General features: G+C 52.6%; 8 protein-coding genes across 8 annotated transcripts; 1 reads left to right on the forward strand and 7 right to left on the reverse strand.

The window, feature by feature from the left end:
• Nucleotides 1-302: 302 nt before the first annotated feature.
• On the reverse strand, nucleotides 303-1,079 carry M409DRAFT_52448 (uncharacterized protein; the record flags this gene model as incomplete). Its single annotated transcript, XM_033812084.1, has 1 exon — nucleotides 303-1,079. One exon carries the CDS (start codon nucleotides 1,077-1,079, stop codon nucleotides 303-305), a length of 777 nt encoding a protein of 258 aa, XP_033670056.1.
• Nucleotides 1,080-1,589: 510 nt separating this feature from the next.
• On the reverse strand, nucleotides 1,590-2,723 carry M409DRAFT_20392 (uncharacterized protein; the record flags this gene model as incomplete). The annotated part of the gene is made up of 1 exon (XM_033805371.1): nucleotides 1,590-2,723. One exon carries the CDS (start codon nucleotides 2,721-2,723, stop codon nucleotides 1,590-1,592), a length of 1,134 nt encoding a protein of 377 aa, XP_033670057.1.
• Nucleotides 2,724-3,155: 432 nt separating this feature from the next.
• Nucleotides 3,156-3,899, reverse strand: M409DRAFT_52450 (uncharacterized protein; the record flags this gene model as incomplete). The annotated part of the gene is made up of 1 exon (XM_033812085.1): nucleotides 3,156-3,899. The coding sequence occupies one exon, from the start codon at nucleotides 3,897-3,899 to the stop codon at nucleotides 3,156-3,158; it is 744 nt and encodes a 247-aa protein (XP_033670058.1).
• Nucleotides 3,900-4,693: 794 nt separating this feature from the next.
• M409DRAFT_64924 (uncharacterized protein) lies at nucleotides 4,694-7,344 on the reverse strand (the record flags this gene model as incomplete). Its single annotated transcript, XM_033816288.1, has 5 exons — nucleotides 4,694-5,138; nucleotides 5,188-5,524; nucleotides 5,576-6,091; nucleotides 6,142-7,025; nucleotides 7,079-7,344. The coding sequence occupies 5 exons, from the start codon at nucleotides 7,342-7,344 to the stop codon at nucleotides 4,694-4,696; spliced, it is 2,448 nt and encodes an 815-aa protein (XP_033670059.1).
• A 755-nt stretch (nucleotides 7,345-8,099) lies between these two features.
• M409DRAFT_20395 (carbohydrate esterase family 1 protein) lies at nucleotides 8,100-9,188 on the reverse strand (the record flags this gene model as incomplete). The annotated part of the gene is made up of 2 exons (XM_033805372.1): nucleotides 8,100-8,755; nucleotides 8,819-9,188. 2 exons carry the CDS (start codon nucleotides 9,186-9,188, stop codon nucleotides 8,100-8,102), a joined length of 1,026 nt encoding a protein of 341 aa, XP_033670060.1.
• An 862-nt stretch (nucleotides 9,189-10,050) lies between these two features.
• Nucleotides 10,051-11,100, reverse strand: M409DRAFT_20396 (uncharacterized protein; the record flags this gene model as incomplete). Its single annotated transcript, XM_033805373.1, has 1 exon — nucleotides 10,051-11,100. The coding sequence occupies one exon, from the start codon at nucleotides 11,098-11,100 to the stop codon at nucleotides 10,051-10,053; it is 1,050 nt and encodes a 349-aa protein (XP_033670061.1).
• Nucleotides 11,101-12,751: 1,651 nt separating this feature from the next.
• On the forward strand, nucleotides 12,752-13,558 carry M409DRAFT_20397 (uncharacterized protein; the record flags this gene model as incomplete). Its single annotated transcript, XM_033805374.1, has 1 exon — nucleotides 12,752-13,558. The coding sequence occupies one exon, from the start codon at nucleotides 12,752-12,754 to the stop codon at nucleotides 13,556-13,558; it is 807 nt and encodes a 268-aa protein (XP_033670062.1).
• Nucleotides 13,559-13,706: 148 nt separating this feature from the next.
• M409DRAFT_52455 (uncharacterized protein) lies at nucleotides 13,707-15,011 on the reverse strand (the record flags this gene model as incomplete). The annotated part of the gene is made up of 3 exons (XM_033812086.1): nucleotides 13,707-13,900; nucleotides 13,950-14,819; nucleotides 14,936-15,011. The coding sequence occupies 3 exons, from the start codon at nucleotides 15,009-15,011 to the stop codon at nucleotides 13,707-13,709; spliced, it is 1,140 nt and encodes a 379-aa protein (XP_033670063.1).
• Between the last annotated feature and the right edge of the window lie 1,074 nt (nucleotides 15,012-16,085).

Below are 16,085 nucleotides of genomic sequence, written 5' to 3' on the forward strand. Positions count from 1 at the left end.
TCATGCAGATCAATATTCCACTTTCTGCAGAACACCGAGGGTATGATTCTGGAACATGTGGGATTGGAGATGTAACGAGAACGGAAGTTGAGTATACCACAATCTGGTCATCGAATACTCGTCTGAAGTAACGAAGTCATGAAAGCAACAAGCCACTCATCCGCGGTCTCTCTCTCTGCAATCCCACATCTCAACCATAGCGCAAGCTATAGCTGCGGATCCATCCAGCGCCAGCCTCCCACCGATATTTCGTGAGCACCACTTCGAAGTTGGAGATCAGCGATCGTCTTTGGTCACCACGATCACAAGTTTAGGACGAGCTGGAGCGTCCGATGCAGGTGGGCCTTTCTGTGATGCGCAGCTTCTTTGCACGCTTTCTTGTGTTGCTTCCAGTGTGCTTTCTGGCAGGCCTTTGTACAGTATCGGGCCTCCTTGCACCCGGCACAAAGCTGCAGTTCCTGCCCATCCTTCCCCCTCTCTCCACAAGCGGCACAGCCGTCGAACACGACGGGACACGGGAGATCTTTCCACACTTTGTGGCCTTCCGCAATCATTTGCAGGCGTCGGTCCTCAAACCAGGCGGCGAAAGCGGTTGGATTGACTTTCTTGCTAATCTCTGCCTTGATCGAGTTCTGGACGTCCTTTGGAAACTTTGGAAACTCCCAAGAGGAAGCTATCACGAAGTTGCCGCTGATGTATTGCAGCAAGGCCGCGAGCTGATCCACCTCGAGGTCCTTCTTGTCGCAGCGCTGCACCGCGAAGTCTCCCTGCAGCCAGCTGATGTGCCCCGAGGCGCCGAAATCTGGGTCATCCATGTCGCTTTTCATGAAGAGTGGCGGGACGCGGTTGTTGAAAGGTGGATCTGGCACGGGAGGATACACTGGACGGCGTGTGGCCCTCACAGGAACTCCGAGCTTGACGCTGATCTGCGAGACTTTCCAATCTAACAGCTCCGGCCGGCTGTCTTTGGGCATCCAGATGACCTCGAAGTCAATCGGGATGCACTTGATCCCATTCACGGGCTTCTCTCCTGGTGTTGCCGTGAGAAGGATTGTCTTGGAGAAGCCCGGCCTCGCCATGTTGAGAGACTGTGAGACTTGCTGCCTGGCGGATCAGTCGTGCGACGGTTCTCGGTGTCTCTTATGCTCACCGAAGGTTGATGCAAAGATGATCTACCTGGGGCGATGGTGAGCTTGTGGAGATGCTTCGATGCGAAGCGGCGTGGAGTCGAAGATGTGGTTGATGCTAGTTGGAGTTTGTGTTTGAGGTGAAAGTTGATGCAAGAGGGACGAAAAGCGATGAGTGGGCTTTTGAGTCATGGAAAAGAGACAAGAAGAGAAGGTGCGGTCATGTTGAGGGAAGAGCGCGGACGCATCAAGGTTAATTCATGAGGAAGGAGCAACGAATGCGAGGCCAGAGTGAGAACGAACCACGATCCCTTCAAATCTGTTGATAACACATCCGCTAACTAAAGCATTGTTTGCAGAGTACAATGCCACATACGCGGGATAGAAGGTGACGGTGCTCTGTCAAAAGCACTGCCACTTGGCCGATCCAGCAAAGAACCTCTCCTGCCATGCCTCGACATTCTAGTCAGACCTCTCCTCCGAATAGCTGAAGTCAGACGACTGACTATCCACACACTCAGCACTACTGTCCAAACCAGAGTCCACCGTCTCGTCTTCCCAAAAGCAGGACTCCGCATGCCGCTTCTCATCCTTATCACTGCAGGTCTTCGAGCAGTAAAACCGATCCTCACAACCCTCGCAGAACAAGAACTGCCCCTTTTCGGCCTCCCTCTTGAAGCACCTGCCACAAGCGGGCTTCACTTCTCCCAGCGTCACCTTGACAGGCGAAACCGCATCCTCCCAGACTCGCCCACTCTTGATCCTCTCCCGACGGTACTCCTGCCAGTACGCATGCAAAGCCTCCGGGTGGAGGTACTTCTCTGCGATCTGCTTCTTACACGCATCCTTCTCCTTGCCCTCCTCCATATCCAACAACTTCACCGCCGCCACCGAGAACTCATCATTGATGAAATGCAGCAAAACCTCCACCTGCTGATCCGAAAGGTCCTTTCCATCCGTCCGCACGACCAACGCGTCGCCAATGTATCCCTCGTGCGTGAACTTGGTAAAGCTAGACTTCGAGGCGTCGGCGCCGAGGAACAGGGTATGCACGAAGTGGTTGTACTGGTTCTGATCCGCTGCCCTGCCCTGTGGGTATGGCCACGTCGTGATCTTGACCGGAAAACCTAGTTTCGCAGGAAGTTCTGGTGTCAGCCAGACATTGTCTGGGTTCTCGTAGGACGCCATCGAACCTGGAACAGGGGTGATTCGGGCTCGCACGTTCGTGCCGTCCTCGAGGGGGTTCTCGCCTCCGGGGAGGTCGTGTTTGGTGCGTGGGTGGATGACGGCGCCCCAGATGCCGTCTTCGAGGGGTTGTTCTGGACCGTGGTGGTTGTTGTGAAAGTTTATGAGAAAGGCGGCCATCTGCTTGTGGCGAGTGAGTGCTGCTCGCGCCTCTTGGGCTTCTGGTGTCAAGACGATGTCTTGGGGCGACTGTACTGAGTCGGCATCGTCGGACTGATGAGTCTCGGTGAGAGGCGTGTAGATGGTCTGACTGGTCGTACCGTCGTCGGTTTGTGGCTGACTGTGGGCAGAGGAGGTCTCGTCGTCGTTCTCGTCCGCCAACATGGCGAACATGTTGCGTTGGGGTGCCATAGTGGGTGGTCGACGGTGGGCGGTGAGTGGTAGACGGCGGGCGGTGGGTGATTGATAGAGACTTATAGTTTCACTTGGAGGCAAGGTGTTGTCTGGTGCTCATAACATAAACAGCGTCAAGCAGGAACAAGAAAAGGACGCTAGTAACTTCACATGGTCCGTGCGCCGAAATTTCATTCACCTCGCACCTTCCCTTTCACAAAGCGAAAGCAAACCAATGAAGACACATACCAACACGCTTAATTCGTTATTCTAATCAAGCCAATTCGTTTCGTTAGAGTTTCAACTCTCCACTGTAGTGCAATCGCATGCCTGGGGCAAACAAAACGGCGTCTGAAGCTCCATGCTCGTGTCATCGTTTATCTCCATCCCGTGTCTTCATGCCCTTGAAACTCTTGTCTAGTCCATGCCGCAGACCTTCTTGTGCTCCTTTCAATCCTCTTTCTGACATGCCCGACCGCAGTAGTACCTCGTCTTGGACTTGGCGCAAGTCAGCAAGTGCTTGCCTGGCTCAGCTTTGGCGTAGCAGGCACCACATGCTGGTGCAACCTCGCTGAGAGTGATGCTGACAGGAGACACCACGTTCTTGAATGCCTGGTTGCCCGCGCGCAGCATCTGGCGCCGTAAGTTCTCGAAGAACGTGTGGAAAGCCTCCGGCGTCAGTCTGGCCTTCACCTTCTTTCTTTCAACCTCCTTCGCCTCTCCCTCCTTCATGTGTCTGGTCTTCGTCAACCACTTCTTCCGCGTCTGATTGATGTACGTCAATAGCGCCTCAATCTGGAGCGGACTCATGGCCTTGCCGTCCGCACGAACGAGCGAGACGTCCCCGTAGAAAGCAGTGTAGTCTGTCAAGAACTCAGACGATTCCGGATTGGAGGAAGCGAACATTTCGTTCACGGGATAGTTGTACGCGATCGACTCGTTCATTGGTGATGCTACAGCTTCGAGAGGAAAGCCGAGTTGCGCCGTCAGCGGCGAGGCCGTCAATGGCGGTCCGTTGTTGAAGAAGGACTTCTCGATTGCCATGGTGCGCAACATGAGATCGCCGTGTCCGATGGTGACGCCTTTCTTGCGGGCTGTGATGGACACTTCATCATGACGTGGCGCATCGACCAGAATGACGGGAGACTCTGGCACAAAAGTGCCGTGGTCTTGAGCGACGCGGTTGTTTTGCATTTTGCGCTGATCCTTGATGTGGTTGATGGCAAATTGTGCTTGACCCTTGTGCTTGACGCTGGAGAATGTTCGTTCGAAGCGATTAGAGGCGCGACTTGCAGGTGTTGCGAAGCTGGCTGGAAGTCGGCAGAAAGGACTAGTCACAACTGGCCCGTGCACTTCACATGCCGTTTGCTTTCACTGCCCCGCTGGCTTCACTCGTCTGTTGTCTTTCTCTATGTCAGTCGCAGTTTGGCGGTCACCACATGCTTGTCTTGAATGTATCTCCTGGCCGTGATGCTGGTCGTGTCGATGTCGATGTCGTCGTGGTCGTGGGCGAGAGCGAGGTCGGTGTTGACTTTTTCGACCCTGAAGACGAATTGAAGTACAGTCTAGACCTGTGCTCTTCCTCGAACAGGAGGAAGGACCACGCTCTCACGTGCCATGCACCCTTCGCTTGACTTCACCTCATCTCACATGCCGACTTGTGACATACTCACTCTCAGGAGCCTTTCAAGGGCCTGTCAGAGCATCACCTGTCATCATGATTAGCTCTCTCCTCACTCACATCTAGACGAATTTCCGGACCTCACCTGCAGAAGAGTGCCAGAGCACATCACCCACTCCTTGATTCCCTCAGACAGCGCAAGAGATTTTGAGATGTCGCACTCAAACAAGCAGCTTCATGTATGGCTTTCATTACAAGTTACATTCATGTTCGCATTACATGCCTCTCACCCTGATTGCCAGACGCCATGTCATACACTCATCCTCTCCGTGGCCTGATTACCGTTGAACTGTTGGGAGAATCCCGTTCAGAACGGCCAAGTCCAGTTGGTGAACTCCTCCGGATCGAGACCCTCTTCATACGCATAATTCATGCTGCGAATGCGCTGCTCCAGCAGCTTCTCTCTAGCTCCAGCACCCCTGTTACCGAGCACGTCAGTCAGACTGTCAATCGCACGGATTGCGAGCGAGAAACGATCAGTCTCGTTGCGGATGGCGAGCTCCAGTGGTGTGTCGATGTTGCCCTTCTCCTTGTATCCACGGACGTGCATGAGATCTTGACCAGGGCGGTTGTAGGTCAAACGGTGAACGAGCCATGGGTAGGAGTGGAAGGCGAAGACGACCGGCTTGTTGGTGGTAAAGTAGTTGCCGTACTCTGCGTTTGTCAGGCCGTGAGGGTGGTAGCCGTTGGGAATGAGCTTGAACAGATCGACGACATTGACGAAGCGGATCTTGAGGCTCGGCAGGTGTTGTCTGTGAACGTTAGCGCCTTCTTCTTGGTAGAATGTGTGTTTTGACTCACCTCAGTAGAGCAGTCGCAGCCAGAGCCTCTTGTGTAACAACATCACCGCACGACGCCATGACCACGTCTGGCTCCTCACCCTGGTCGTTCGATGCCCAGTCCCAGATGCCAAGACCTTTGGTGCAATGCTCAACGGCAGCATCCATGTTAAGGTACTGCAAGTGCAACTGCTTGTCGGCGACGATGACATTGACGTAGTTCGTGGACTTGAAGCAGTGGTCCATGGTGGAGAGAAGACAGTTGCCGTCTGGAGGAAGGTAGATGCGGACAACTTCTGGGCTCTTATTGGCAACCACGTCGAGGAAACCAGGGTCTTGATGCGTAAAGCCGTTGTGATCTGTGAAATCAGTCAGTCGTGAAATCAAGTCTGCGTGATTATTCTGCTCACCTTGTCGCCAGACCGTGCTGGTGAGGAGGATGTTAAGAGACGAGATGGCTTGTCTCCAAGAGACCTCCAAGCACTTCTCAATCCACTTGGCGTGCTGGTTGACCATTGAGTCGATGATGTGAATGAAAGGCTCGTACGAGTTGAGCAAGCCGTGACGACCACTGAGCAGGTAGCCCTCCAGCCAGCCTTCGACTGTGTGCTCGCTCAGCATCTCCATCACTCGGCCGTTTGGATCAAGATTGCCGCCATCCTCGTCCTCTGGAAGATACCCGTTGACCCAGATCTTCTTGCCAGCCTTGTAAATCTCAGAGAGCTTGTTGCTTTCGGTTTCGTCCGGACCCATGACACGGAAGGTCTGCATGTTATCCTTCACGATGTCCTTCAGGAAGATGGCGAAGTTGCCCATGCTTCCATAGTTGGTAACGGCTGGCTTGTCGACCTTGATAGCGTAGTCTTGGAACTTGTTGAGTTTGAGAGGCTTCCGAATGAGCCCACCGTTCGTGATTGGGTTCTCGCCTGGATATGTCAGCTCACGGACCTCAAAGTCAGACGGTGGGACAACTCACTCATCCTCTTGCCCTTGGGTGGGGCAAGCTCTCGAAGTTCAGGAATGAACTTGCCCTCCTTTGTGAACAGCTTCTCCGGCTCATACGCTCTCATCCACTCCTCCAGCATCTTCAATTGCTCAGGATCGCTCGACACCTTGGGGAGAGGGACTTGATGAGCACGCCAGAAACCTTCAAGGTAATGGCCCTCAACCTTGCGAGGCGCCGTCCAACCCTTTGGCGACCGCAGAACGATCATTGGCCATCTCGGACGGAAGACCTTGCCAGAGTCACGAGCCTCCTTTTGATATCGCTTGATCTCCTTAACGCAGTGCTCGAGTGTGCCAGCCATTGCTTGGTGCATCGTGTCAAGATCCGAACCCTCCACGAAGTATGGCTCCCAGCCATAACCCTTCATCAAAGCTACCAGCTCTTCTTCTGAGATACGCGCGAGGATGGTTGGATTGTTGATCTTGTATCCATTGAGATGCAGCACAGGGAGGACTGCACCGTCAGTGATTGGGTTGAGGAATTTGTTGCTGTGCCACGAGGTAGCAAGAGGGCCCGTCTCTGACTCGCCATCTCCAACAATGGTAAGGGCAATGGTTTGTGGGTGGTCGAAGACTGCACCGAAGGCGTGAGAGAGCGAGTATCCCAACTCTCCTCCTTCGTGCAAGGAACCCGGTGTCTCTGGAGTCATGTGGCTGCCAATGCCACCAGGGAACGAGAACTGCTTGAAGAAACGCTGCAGTCCTTGGAGATCTTCGGCTTTTTCAGGGTATACTTCTGAATAAACGCCCTCGAGGTAGAAGTTGGAGATCAAGCCGGGAGCACCATGGCCTGGACCAGAAACGACGAAGGCATCAAGATCGTACTTCTTGATCAGTCTGTTCATGTGAATATAGCTGTTCGACAAGTCAGCGTTGCCCAAGAAACCTTGCCACATGCGTCGACATACGTGAACGACTGTCCGGCATCGCTACCCCAATGGCCCAGCAATCTGGCTTTGATGTGTTCCTTCTTCAACGGCTCTTGCAATAGCGGGTTCTCTTTCAGGTACAGCATGCCCAAGCAGAGGTAAAGTGAGGCATGCATCCATTTGCTCGTCTTCTCGAGCTCATCTTTGCTGAGTGGTTGTTCATCGATCGTACTCCGCGTCTGAGAATAAGGCGACCACTTGTCTACCTCGTCAGTGAGAGACTGCAATGGCTTGTCTGAAGCCATTGTGGTGTGTGTCGTTGAGCTTCTTGTGAAGCTTTGGCTCGGTAGTTAGGGAAGACTGAAGGAAAGGTGATGAAAGAACTTTGACTTCTCTGTCTTGTTGAAGAGTCTACTGCCCTCTCGCAGCCGTCGGCATGACTAAATGATACGTCCACAGCTCAAAGTGAAGCTCTCTCAGGCACGCAGCAAACGGAACAAGACGGCAAGCTCGAGTGCAGACGCGTGATGTCACCTTGACCCGCCAACAAACATTGGTCGACGCCACTGGTTCCAGGTCTTTGGGGTCTCGGTGGTCATCGGCGTCCGCAAGTGAGCCTCGTCCGCGCCATTGTTGCGTGAGATATCAGATGCGGTGGCTGGAAGTTACTGCTTCCTTGTGCACGGCGCGTACGGCTGAGATTTGCTCGGCCGTGACGCTCCGGGAGACACGATACTTTCGCCACCGCTCTTCAGAAAATCGAGTGTGACTGCGGTGCTGGCAATGTGCTCGTGTACTTTGTCAGATGGCGACAGGAGAGAAGTGAAGTGATGATAAGCTCAATATTCAGAAGGTAGGTGCTGGGCGCACTGGCGCTGGCGCTGTTGGTCAGCCTTGGCTTGCTTCGTATGTGGTCCGAGCGGTGGCATGGGCTGCTATGGGATACTGTATTGGACAGGGTATGAAGGTATTTGGAACGGTGTCCTGTGTATTTTCTTGATAGACTGTTGCTACTCTTTGAATCCCTGTCGGGTTTTTCATTCCCTGTCATACACTTCGTCTAGTTCTTCGGCGAGTTCGAAAGCGTCCACTTGCTAAAGAAGTTCAACACAACTGGAGTATAGTCAAGCACCTTGTCGAGGCACTTCCTTGTGTCCTGATCTGGTGCCAGTGCATCGTAGTTCTCGCCGGTACTGCTCGGCCAGCAATGCCCTAAGTCGAAGACCTGGTAGTGATCGATAACCTTGTCCCAGTTGCCACAGGAGTAAGAGGTAGTGTTGTATCCTCCAAGATCACCAGAATTTTGTGGCTTAGCACTGCTGCCGCAGGTACGGTATCCCCACCATGAGACCCACTGCGAGATATCTGGGATAGGACCACCCCGGCCTGGTTTGGTGGGATGATAGGGAATTGTTGAGTCCATGTCTCCGTGTGATTCCAAGATAGCCCTCTTCTTGGAGCAGCTATCCCTAGAGGTGTCCGTGTACATTGCGCCGCTGGCAATGGCAAATGCTGCGAATCTATCCCCTTGGTCTGAGCAGGCAAGCGTATCCACAAAGCCGCCACCGTTACTTTTGCCTGAAGCGTAGACCAGAGAAGTATCGATGCAGTACTGGTCCTCGATGTGGTCCAGGAGATCGATCGTGAAGTTCAGATCACTCACACCGGCTGGAGCGTAATTTGGGCCCTGCCAGCTATGGTTGGATCCATAAGCGTCTGTTTTCAAAGATGTCAATCTATGCCATAATCTTGGTAGCTCCTTCGGCAAACGCAACTTACTTGGATAGACAACGACGTATTCCTCTCCGGAAGGGTAGTTGTAGTACTGCGAATTGTCGTATTGTTGCCAGGCGTTGCCTCCGCTTCCGTGGTAATCGATGATCAATGCTCGAGCCTTGGACGGGTTATCATTGTAGTCGTTGGGAACGTTGACGCCATATGTCCTGTTCAGGCCACCAGATATGATAGAGTGCGAGGCTGTGTCGTTGTTGTAGCCAGTGTGATGTGTTTTGCCACATCCACTAGAAGATAGACGTCCCCATGGATGCCCCCATGGCCCTTTGGGTTGCCAAGATCCCGATGGTTTCCCAGGTGCTGCGGTGGCAGACGATGCGGCCCACAAAGCCAGCAGGGATGTGCTTTTGATCATTCTTTGCGGAGCGAAAGAATACTCAGAATCAAGATACAGGGTCAAGATGCAATAAAGATGGCGTGAAAACGTTGATATCGTGAGCGAATGATCTGCCACTTCTGAGGGAACACAAGACTGTAAACATGGAACACGACTGGGGATCGGGTCTTAATATAAGAAAAGATGGGTTGCATCAGCTACACCTATCTGGTAGCCTTTAACGTCGCATGGGTGTTCGAAGAAAGCAACCAACACGCCTGTAGGAGTTCCGGTATCATTCACCCTAAGTCCTAGGCCGACTCGGGATTTGATCAGCATTACCGTCGAGGTGGAGGGCCGCGTGCACACTGCGGAGAGTGCATATGCAACGTGATTTGAAGGTACCGAGGAGGATTTCGTGAGGGCGGTACGGATAACGTTCGCCCTGACATATTCTTAGCTGATGTGGTCCGTATCGATGCGTCCCGTGCGGGCTATCGTCGTCCTCCTGGCATAGAACACATGTAGGGCGACCAGCGGCAGAGTGAAGGCGAAGATGCACGTCTCCATGGGGTAGGCCTGAGAAGGAATGCCGCACTTGCAGCTGAAGGGGAGCCGAAAGTCAATGAGAAACCGTTCCAAGCAAGACTCGCAAATTAGACCTGAGATGGCAGTCCGGGGAGAAACAGGCCGTAGAAGAGTTGCATCGTGGCGAAGTCGGCGTCAATTTGTTTCACTCTGCAATGACATGTACGAGGGAGTGTCCAGCTGAAGGCATGTGAAAACTCGGGTAGAGTGTACTGTTGTACCTGCAGTGAAGTGAGGAGGTGAGACGAAATACAGTACAGCGGGAGGAGTGTCTCAGCGGACCCATCGCCACAATGAGAATGGTCGGTAGGCTTTAAACCTGAGACATCGCTTCCTCGTCGACGTCAACCTCTCCAATTCTTGTCCATTGCATCGCCATCAAACATCGCCGTCTTTCTTCCCATAACTGCGAGATATAATCCTCGACATCTCCATCGGCGTGTCTCTTGATCAGTTCAAGATCGAACCAGGCTTGTCTCATTCTCGATTGGCGGAGAGGATCCCGCATTCTAAGACAGCGACTGTTCTCTTCGGCAAACTGCCTCTGGCCGATAGTCTGCAACATCTGGTCGAGAATCTGGCTTACAAGCAGAACGAATGCGTATAGATGGTCCAGTAGGGCTCTCCTTACAGCTGGGATGGCTTGCAGTCCCCCATAATGTATTCTCTGCCAAGGGGACGGCAACAGTTCGAGTTCGCTCCATCTGATTGTTTCTGAGGAGATGAGACCAGCAGCCGCTGCTCCTGAGAGATTTAGGCCGGACTGAGGGTGCCTCCATTGCGCCGTGAGCGCTCTGAAGACAGTGCAATTACTACCTCGACGTGTGACTTTGAGGTTTTGTGCGATATCCGAGATCTCAACGTTGGCCTCCAGATCCCTTCCCTTCGGATGTGACACTGGCTTGAGAAGCATCTGTGAGGTTTGGCTGATCCTATAGCTTCTATGCATCAAGAGCTTGGAAGATTGATCCCTTATTGCTATCTCCGCTACAAATGGACGAGCCGGTGATCCCCTAACCTGAGCGTGTCCGTGGCCGAAAAAGGCCCATGAGAGTCTTACACAGGCTGAATGCCACATCTCCGCGAGACATCGTCGAGCAGGAGGCACTGTAGTGCTATCAATGTCGTAGAATTCGAGCCCACGGTCGAGAACCAGAGAACGATTGCAGTTGAAGGTGGCGACTCTCACTCGCACGCCAATAAGCGTTTTCGCCATATCCAGCTGGTCCTTGAAGACCTCTTCGATCCCAAGTGCTATGAGGAGAACATCGGGAGCTTCGATGGCTTGGACTGTAGCCGGCGACAATTCCCAGTCTGAATACGCCGTCGCTTTGCCCTGCCATCGCTGAGAGCTGTATTTCATGGCCGTCACGGGTTCCAAAATGGATTTTCCTGTCCGATTGAGACAGCTTTACTTTCTCAATACTCTGGCCCTCTGATAGCCCATTCAGTCGTCGAGACATATTATGCCGATTATGTTGCAATCAGAGCCGCACGCAGCCAAACAGGAGCCATCACCTCTGGCTCAGCCTGCTTACTACTCCGAACGACACATCTTTGCAACAGAAGAGTACTACACGTGCGTCGATGGCTTTCGTCCAACGCACTCATCACACTATCGCGCAAGCTCCGGATCTCTCCTACGGCAAATGCAATGCAAGGTCAAAAAGCCACACAGGTCTGCTTCCCAGCTGCTTGGTTCCCTCCAAGCAGTAGCTATTCCCAATGGGGCCACTGCAAATATGGGAGACTTTCCGTGCGCCGCAATGGAGCTGAAGTCGCGAATACGACCTGTCAGCCAGACCACATCTCGCAGTCACGACGCTACTGCCAAGCCTCTGGTCCCGGTATCTCGGGCACTACACATCGGTTCAGGGACGCCATGCTCGGCAAGGGCCTGCGAGAATAGGCTGGTGAGCTATTTGGTCAGTCGCACGAAGCGATCGATAGCGGGCGTGCGGTTGTCCGATATCTTCACCCAGCTATCTGTTTTGGACAGCCAAGATCAGAGACACGCTGCCACCGAAATGCTCTGACTCTTGTTCAAGAGTGGCTCCTAACATATCGTCCGGCTGAAGGTGTGTGCGCGCGCTTGGAGATTCACGCAGAATCGTATGTGCGTTTCTGCACTGTTTCTAGCAGTGCACCAAGATCACTAATAATGTTCAGCTATAGTCTCAGCCCGTTTGGGGGAGCCGTCCCTGATAGAGATCTTGCGGCTGATGTTCCATCGAGCAGGCTGCTGTTTCCGAGATCGAGGAAGCCTCGTCCAGTGGCCCGAGACTCCCGGTTCTAATCCTTCTGCATCATCGGAACGATGCCTCGCAGCTCACTGTCTTCAGCCTTTCACAATCAGTCTGAGCTGACCCCTGTTGCGCTCGGAATGACTGGCGTGAAGCCATCTAACCGATGTTCTCCGACCTCACACGGATGCTGATCTGTGCCAATGCGAACTTGCCAAGTTACCGACGAGACCTCCTTCACCAAACTATCATCCACTGAGGTGTCTGGAGGGTCGACTATTGAGAGATAGAGCTACAGACCACAAACAAGCTGCCCCACTGTTTGACCCTCGATAGCGAGCCATTGAAATCGCACGCCAGCCAACGCTCGTTTGGATGCAGCCTCAAACGCCCCTGGAGCAGCCTTCTCACACCTTTCTACCTGATCTGAATCAGTTGAGCGGGTCATGTTTGAATTTGCCATTCGTAAAGAGAGTGGGAAGAAGGTATGGGCTAAAGCTGAGCGTTACACTCAGAACCACATCATGGATACACGCTTCATCACTGGATGCAAAGAGATATCCCGAAGCCAATGGAGTGCTGGCGTTTCTCGCAGTCTCAGTACCAGCTAGACCAGCCGCCATACTGGCTTGTGAAGAGGCCAGTATTTATTGGCATCCGACAGTGTCTCATTGAGCCTCCTTGAAATTTCATCGACCTGTCTCAGCTCTGTGGCATCCTACTTTCGATGTTTACCCTTGGCCATAGCCACTGCCAGGGCAAAAACGCACGATGTCAGTTGTTCAGGATCACGATGTTGATTGGGATTCTTTCGTGAATCACGACCTGGTTGAACCACATACCTGGCACCTTGCGGATGATCCCTGGCACCTTGCGGATGATCCCTGGCACTACGAACTCACAACACTTGCATCATCGCCTACCGAATATTCTGACGAACACGTCACCTCCAGCGCACGGTCAGACGATGGACTCGGCATACAGCTCCTTGGGGACAGTCTTTCGTACGAAGAACTTGGAAAGTTCTGGCTCGAGACCTCAAACGACCAGAACCACAATATTCAAGCAGACCAACACCAACAGAACACCATCTCAGCGGGCTCGCAACCGCCCGTCGTTTTGGAGGTCGAGGACGAACTGACAGGAACTGGGATCGTCCATCATCACAGCCTTCCACGTCACACCATCGAGGCTGCGATAATTCCCGTCACTGAGAGTGGGCAAACGTTACTGGCCTCATCGATTCCAAAGCCAGTTCCACCTGTTACGACTCAGGAGTCCAAGTCAAAGCACGGCAGAGGCGGGAAGAGGAAACGTAGAGAAAAGCCGCCCCAGTCACCTCACGATATTGAAAAGCGTTATCGAAGCAATCTCAATGACAAGATCGCGGAATTAAAAGTACTGGTCCCTACATTGCGGGCCAAGATGGAGGGTGTCCCGGAGGGTGAGGAATTTCTCCTCGCTGGGCTGAAACCCGCGCGAACACTGAAGAAAAGCGTTGTACTTGCAAAGACTATTGAGTACATCAAGCATCTGGAGGATTGTAACGACGCACTCGCAACACAGGTGACCTTTTGACGAATGAACACCCCCTTTTCGGATAGATTACTGCAAAGAAAGACGTTCTATAGACGATGACCCCGAATTTGATCATTTCCGCCCAACACCAGGCTGGTAGCGTTCAGATGCGCCTCATCATGATCTCCCTGTCGGTATCCGGATGGTTCTATGCCATGAAGTTAGCATTTACGACTGAATCCCTGCGATCAACGGGTTGATATACCGCTTGCTCGAAGCTGTCACCTTGGTACTGTTCAGTGGCACCGTCAGGCATTCTGAAATCAAACTGAAGCAAAAGCTTCGCCAACAGAATCTTGATCTCTGCACCAGCAAAGTATCGTCCAGGACATGCACGTCGGCCTGCATGTAGTGAGCGACGAAGATGATGTAGACTGCGCTGTTTACATACCTCCACCAAACGCGAGCGAGCTATCTGATGCAGAAACGAACTGGTATTTACCTGCCGCTTCTTTCTCCGTAAGGCCACGATCGACTAGCTTGTTTCGCATTTTGTAGTAGCGTAGTCCGTCGAAAGTATTGGGGTCGGTGTCGCTTTCTAGGATCTCTTGGTCGTGGGTAATGTGGTAGCTGTTGGCCACAACGAAGGTGCCTTTAGGGAGGAATGTTCCATCAGACAGTATGGTGTCCTGGCACAAGTCACGGGCCATGCTGACTGTGAAAGCGTCAGCGCAGAGCCTCGTATGGCAGTCGTCCAAGAGGAACTCGCCGTAGCCAACGGGGTTTCTTCGCTGAGACTCCTTCATGAAGCTGTCCATTTTGAGGAGAGTCTTGGTAAAGTTTCCCCTGAAAGAGCCACCATTGTTCTGCAGCACCTCTTCGACCTCTTCACGCAAAATGTCGATGTACTTCGGCCATGCGATGAGGTCAAACATAATGTTGGTGAGTGTCATGGTGGTTGTATGAGTCGACGCGAACGCCAGTTCTAACTGAAGATCCGCCATCATTTGAAAGTCCTTGTCATACATACGTTTCTTGACCCGCTCGTTGAGCATCCACTGCAGAAGGTTATCTCCACCTCTGTTAATACCAGAGTCGTCCATGACTGCACGACGAGATTGAATGATTGGCTTGATCAAGCTGCTGGCCGTTCTTCTGCTCCTCTGCAGCCTTCGATAAGCAGGAACAAGCCTGTACACGAGCGGCAAGGTACATGGCGGGATGATCTTGAAGATCGTTGCTGTGGTCACGAGTTGGATGGCGTACTCGATTGTGGTTGATATCCAAAGTTCATTCTTAGACAGTTCTTCGCCAACAAGGACTAGAGTCGAGACACTGGCAATGATTGGGATGAGCTTGTCGTATATTTTGACCGGCGTCCAGCATGCAGCGAAGTCAGTACCGCAAAGCTAAACGTGGCGGGTTCATGCAACTTACCTTTGCACTCGGCTATCTCTTTGAAGAGGCATTGGTCTGTGTGGTCGGCCATGGCATCTCCGAGTTCAGCTGTCATGATGGTTATTAGGATGCCGTCTAGATGTCGTTCCGCGACTCAGTGTTCAGATCCGGGAATCTTACGCAGGCGAGCCGCCAAGTGAGACTTGACAATTCGGAGAGCAAGAGCATCGGGCTCAAGGTACCCAGTGTAGCTCTTCATGAAGGCCTAGTCGAAGATCAGGACCATGTTCACGCGACTGACAGAGTGTGCTTACCCTTTCCACAGGCCGCACATTATCAATTTTATGCTCAGGCATCAAGCTGATTTCTTCTGTCTGCTTTGCATTGAGAACGACCATGGGGCCTTTCGATTACGTTAGTGTGACAATGATTGAAGAAGCGGGACATTGAGCATACCGTCCAACGTCTCTACTCGAAACACTTTTCCGGATTTGTTGAACTGATGAGATTGTCAGCGTACTCATTGAATGGCCTATCTTGCCTACCTGATGATACCCTATCTCCAAAATATCCTTTGCATTTTTTCGGTATTCAGCTCGGCGTTTGCTTGCCGTCAGTTGTGAGAGAACAGAAGGAATGTGATCAAGATTTGGACCTTTCTGTCGAATATTTGAGCCCCAACTGATGCTCAATATAAGTGCTGCCACGGATACCAAGACTGCGAGAGTAGAAACAACCACATTTGAGGTGATGCAGGAAGCCATGCGATGCAGTGTTTGTCGCGTGATAAGGCTGCCTGTCTCCATCTGCGATCTTGAGGAATCTTGAAGAACGGTGAAATGGTACCAACGACGACAGATACCGCGAAGTATGGAAAAGGCACCTGTCTCTTTCGAATCTTTCGCCTCGGACATCATATGAACTTGGCAACTCAGACATTTGCTCGGATAAAATCGTGTCATTTTTTTCAACCGACCAGGTTCGATGACTGTCTCTACCCGCGCCACGAACCGTGTACATCGCTGAAACATGCCACAGACGAGACGAGTGACAGGGAACGGAACGAGGGTGTGGTCTTCCGGCCTCATCGAGGCGCAGTCTGGTAAGACCGGAGCCTGCTGCAAAAGCAGGTCGCACAACCTGACAGAAATAAAACCTCGACCGTTATCCCGCTGCAGGATGGCTGTAC

This window comes from Zasmidium cellare (assembly GCF_010093935.1).
Source record: "Zasmidium cellare ATCC 36951 unplaced genomic scaffold M409scaffold_10, whole genome shotgun sequence".
NCBI lineage: Eukaryota > Fungi > Ascomycota > Dothideomycetes > Mycosphaerellales > Mycosphaerellaceae > Zasmidium > Zasmidium cellare.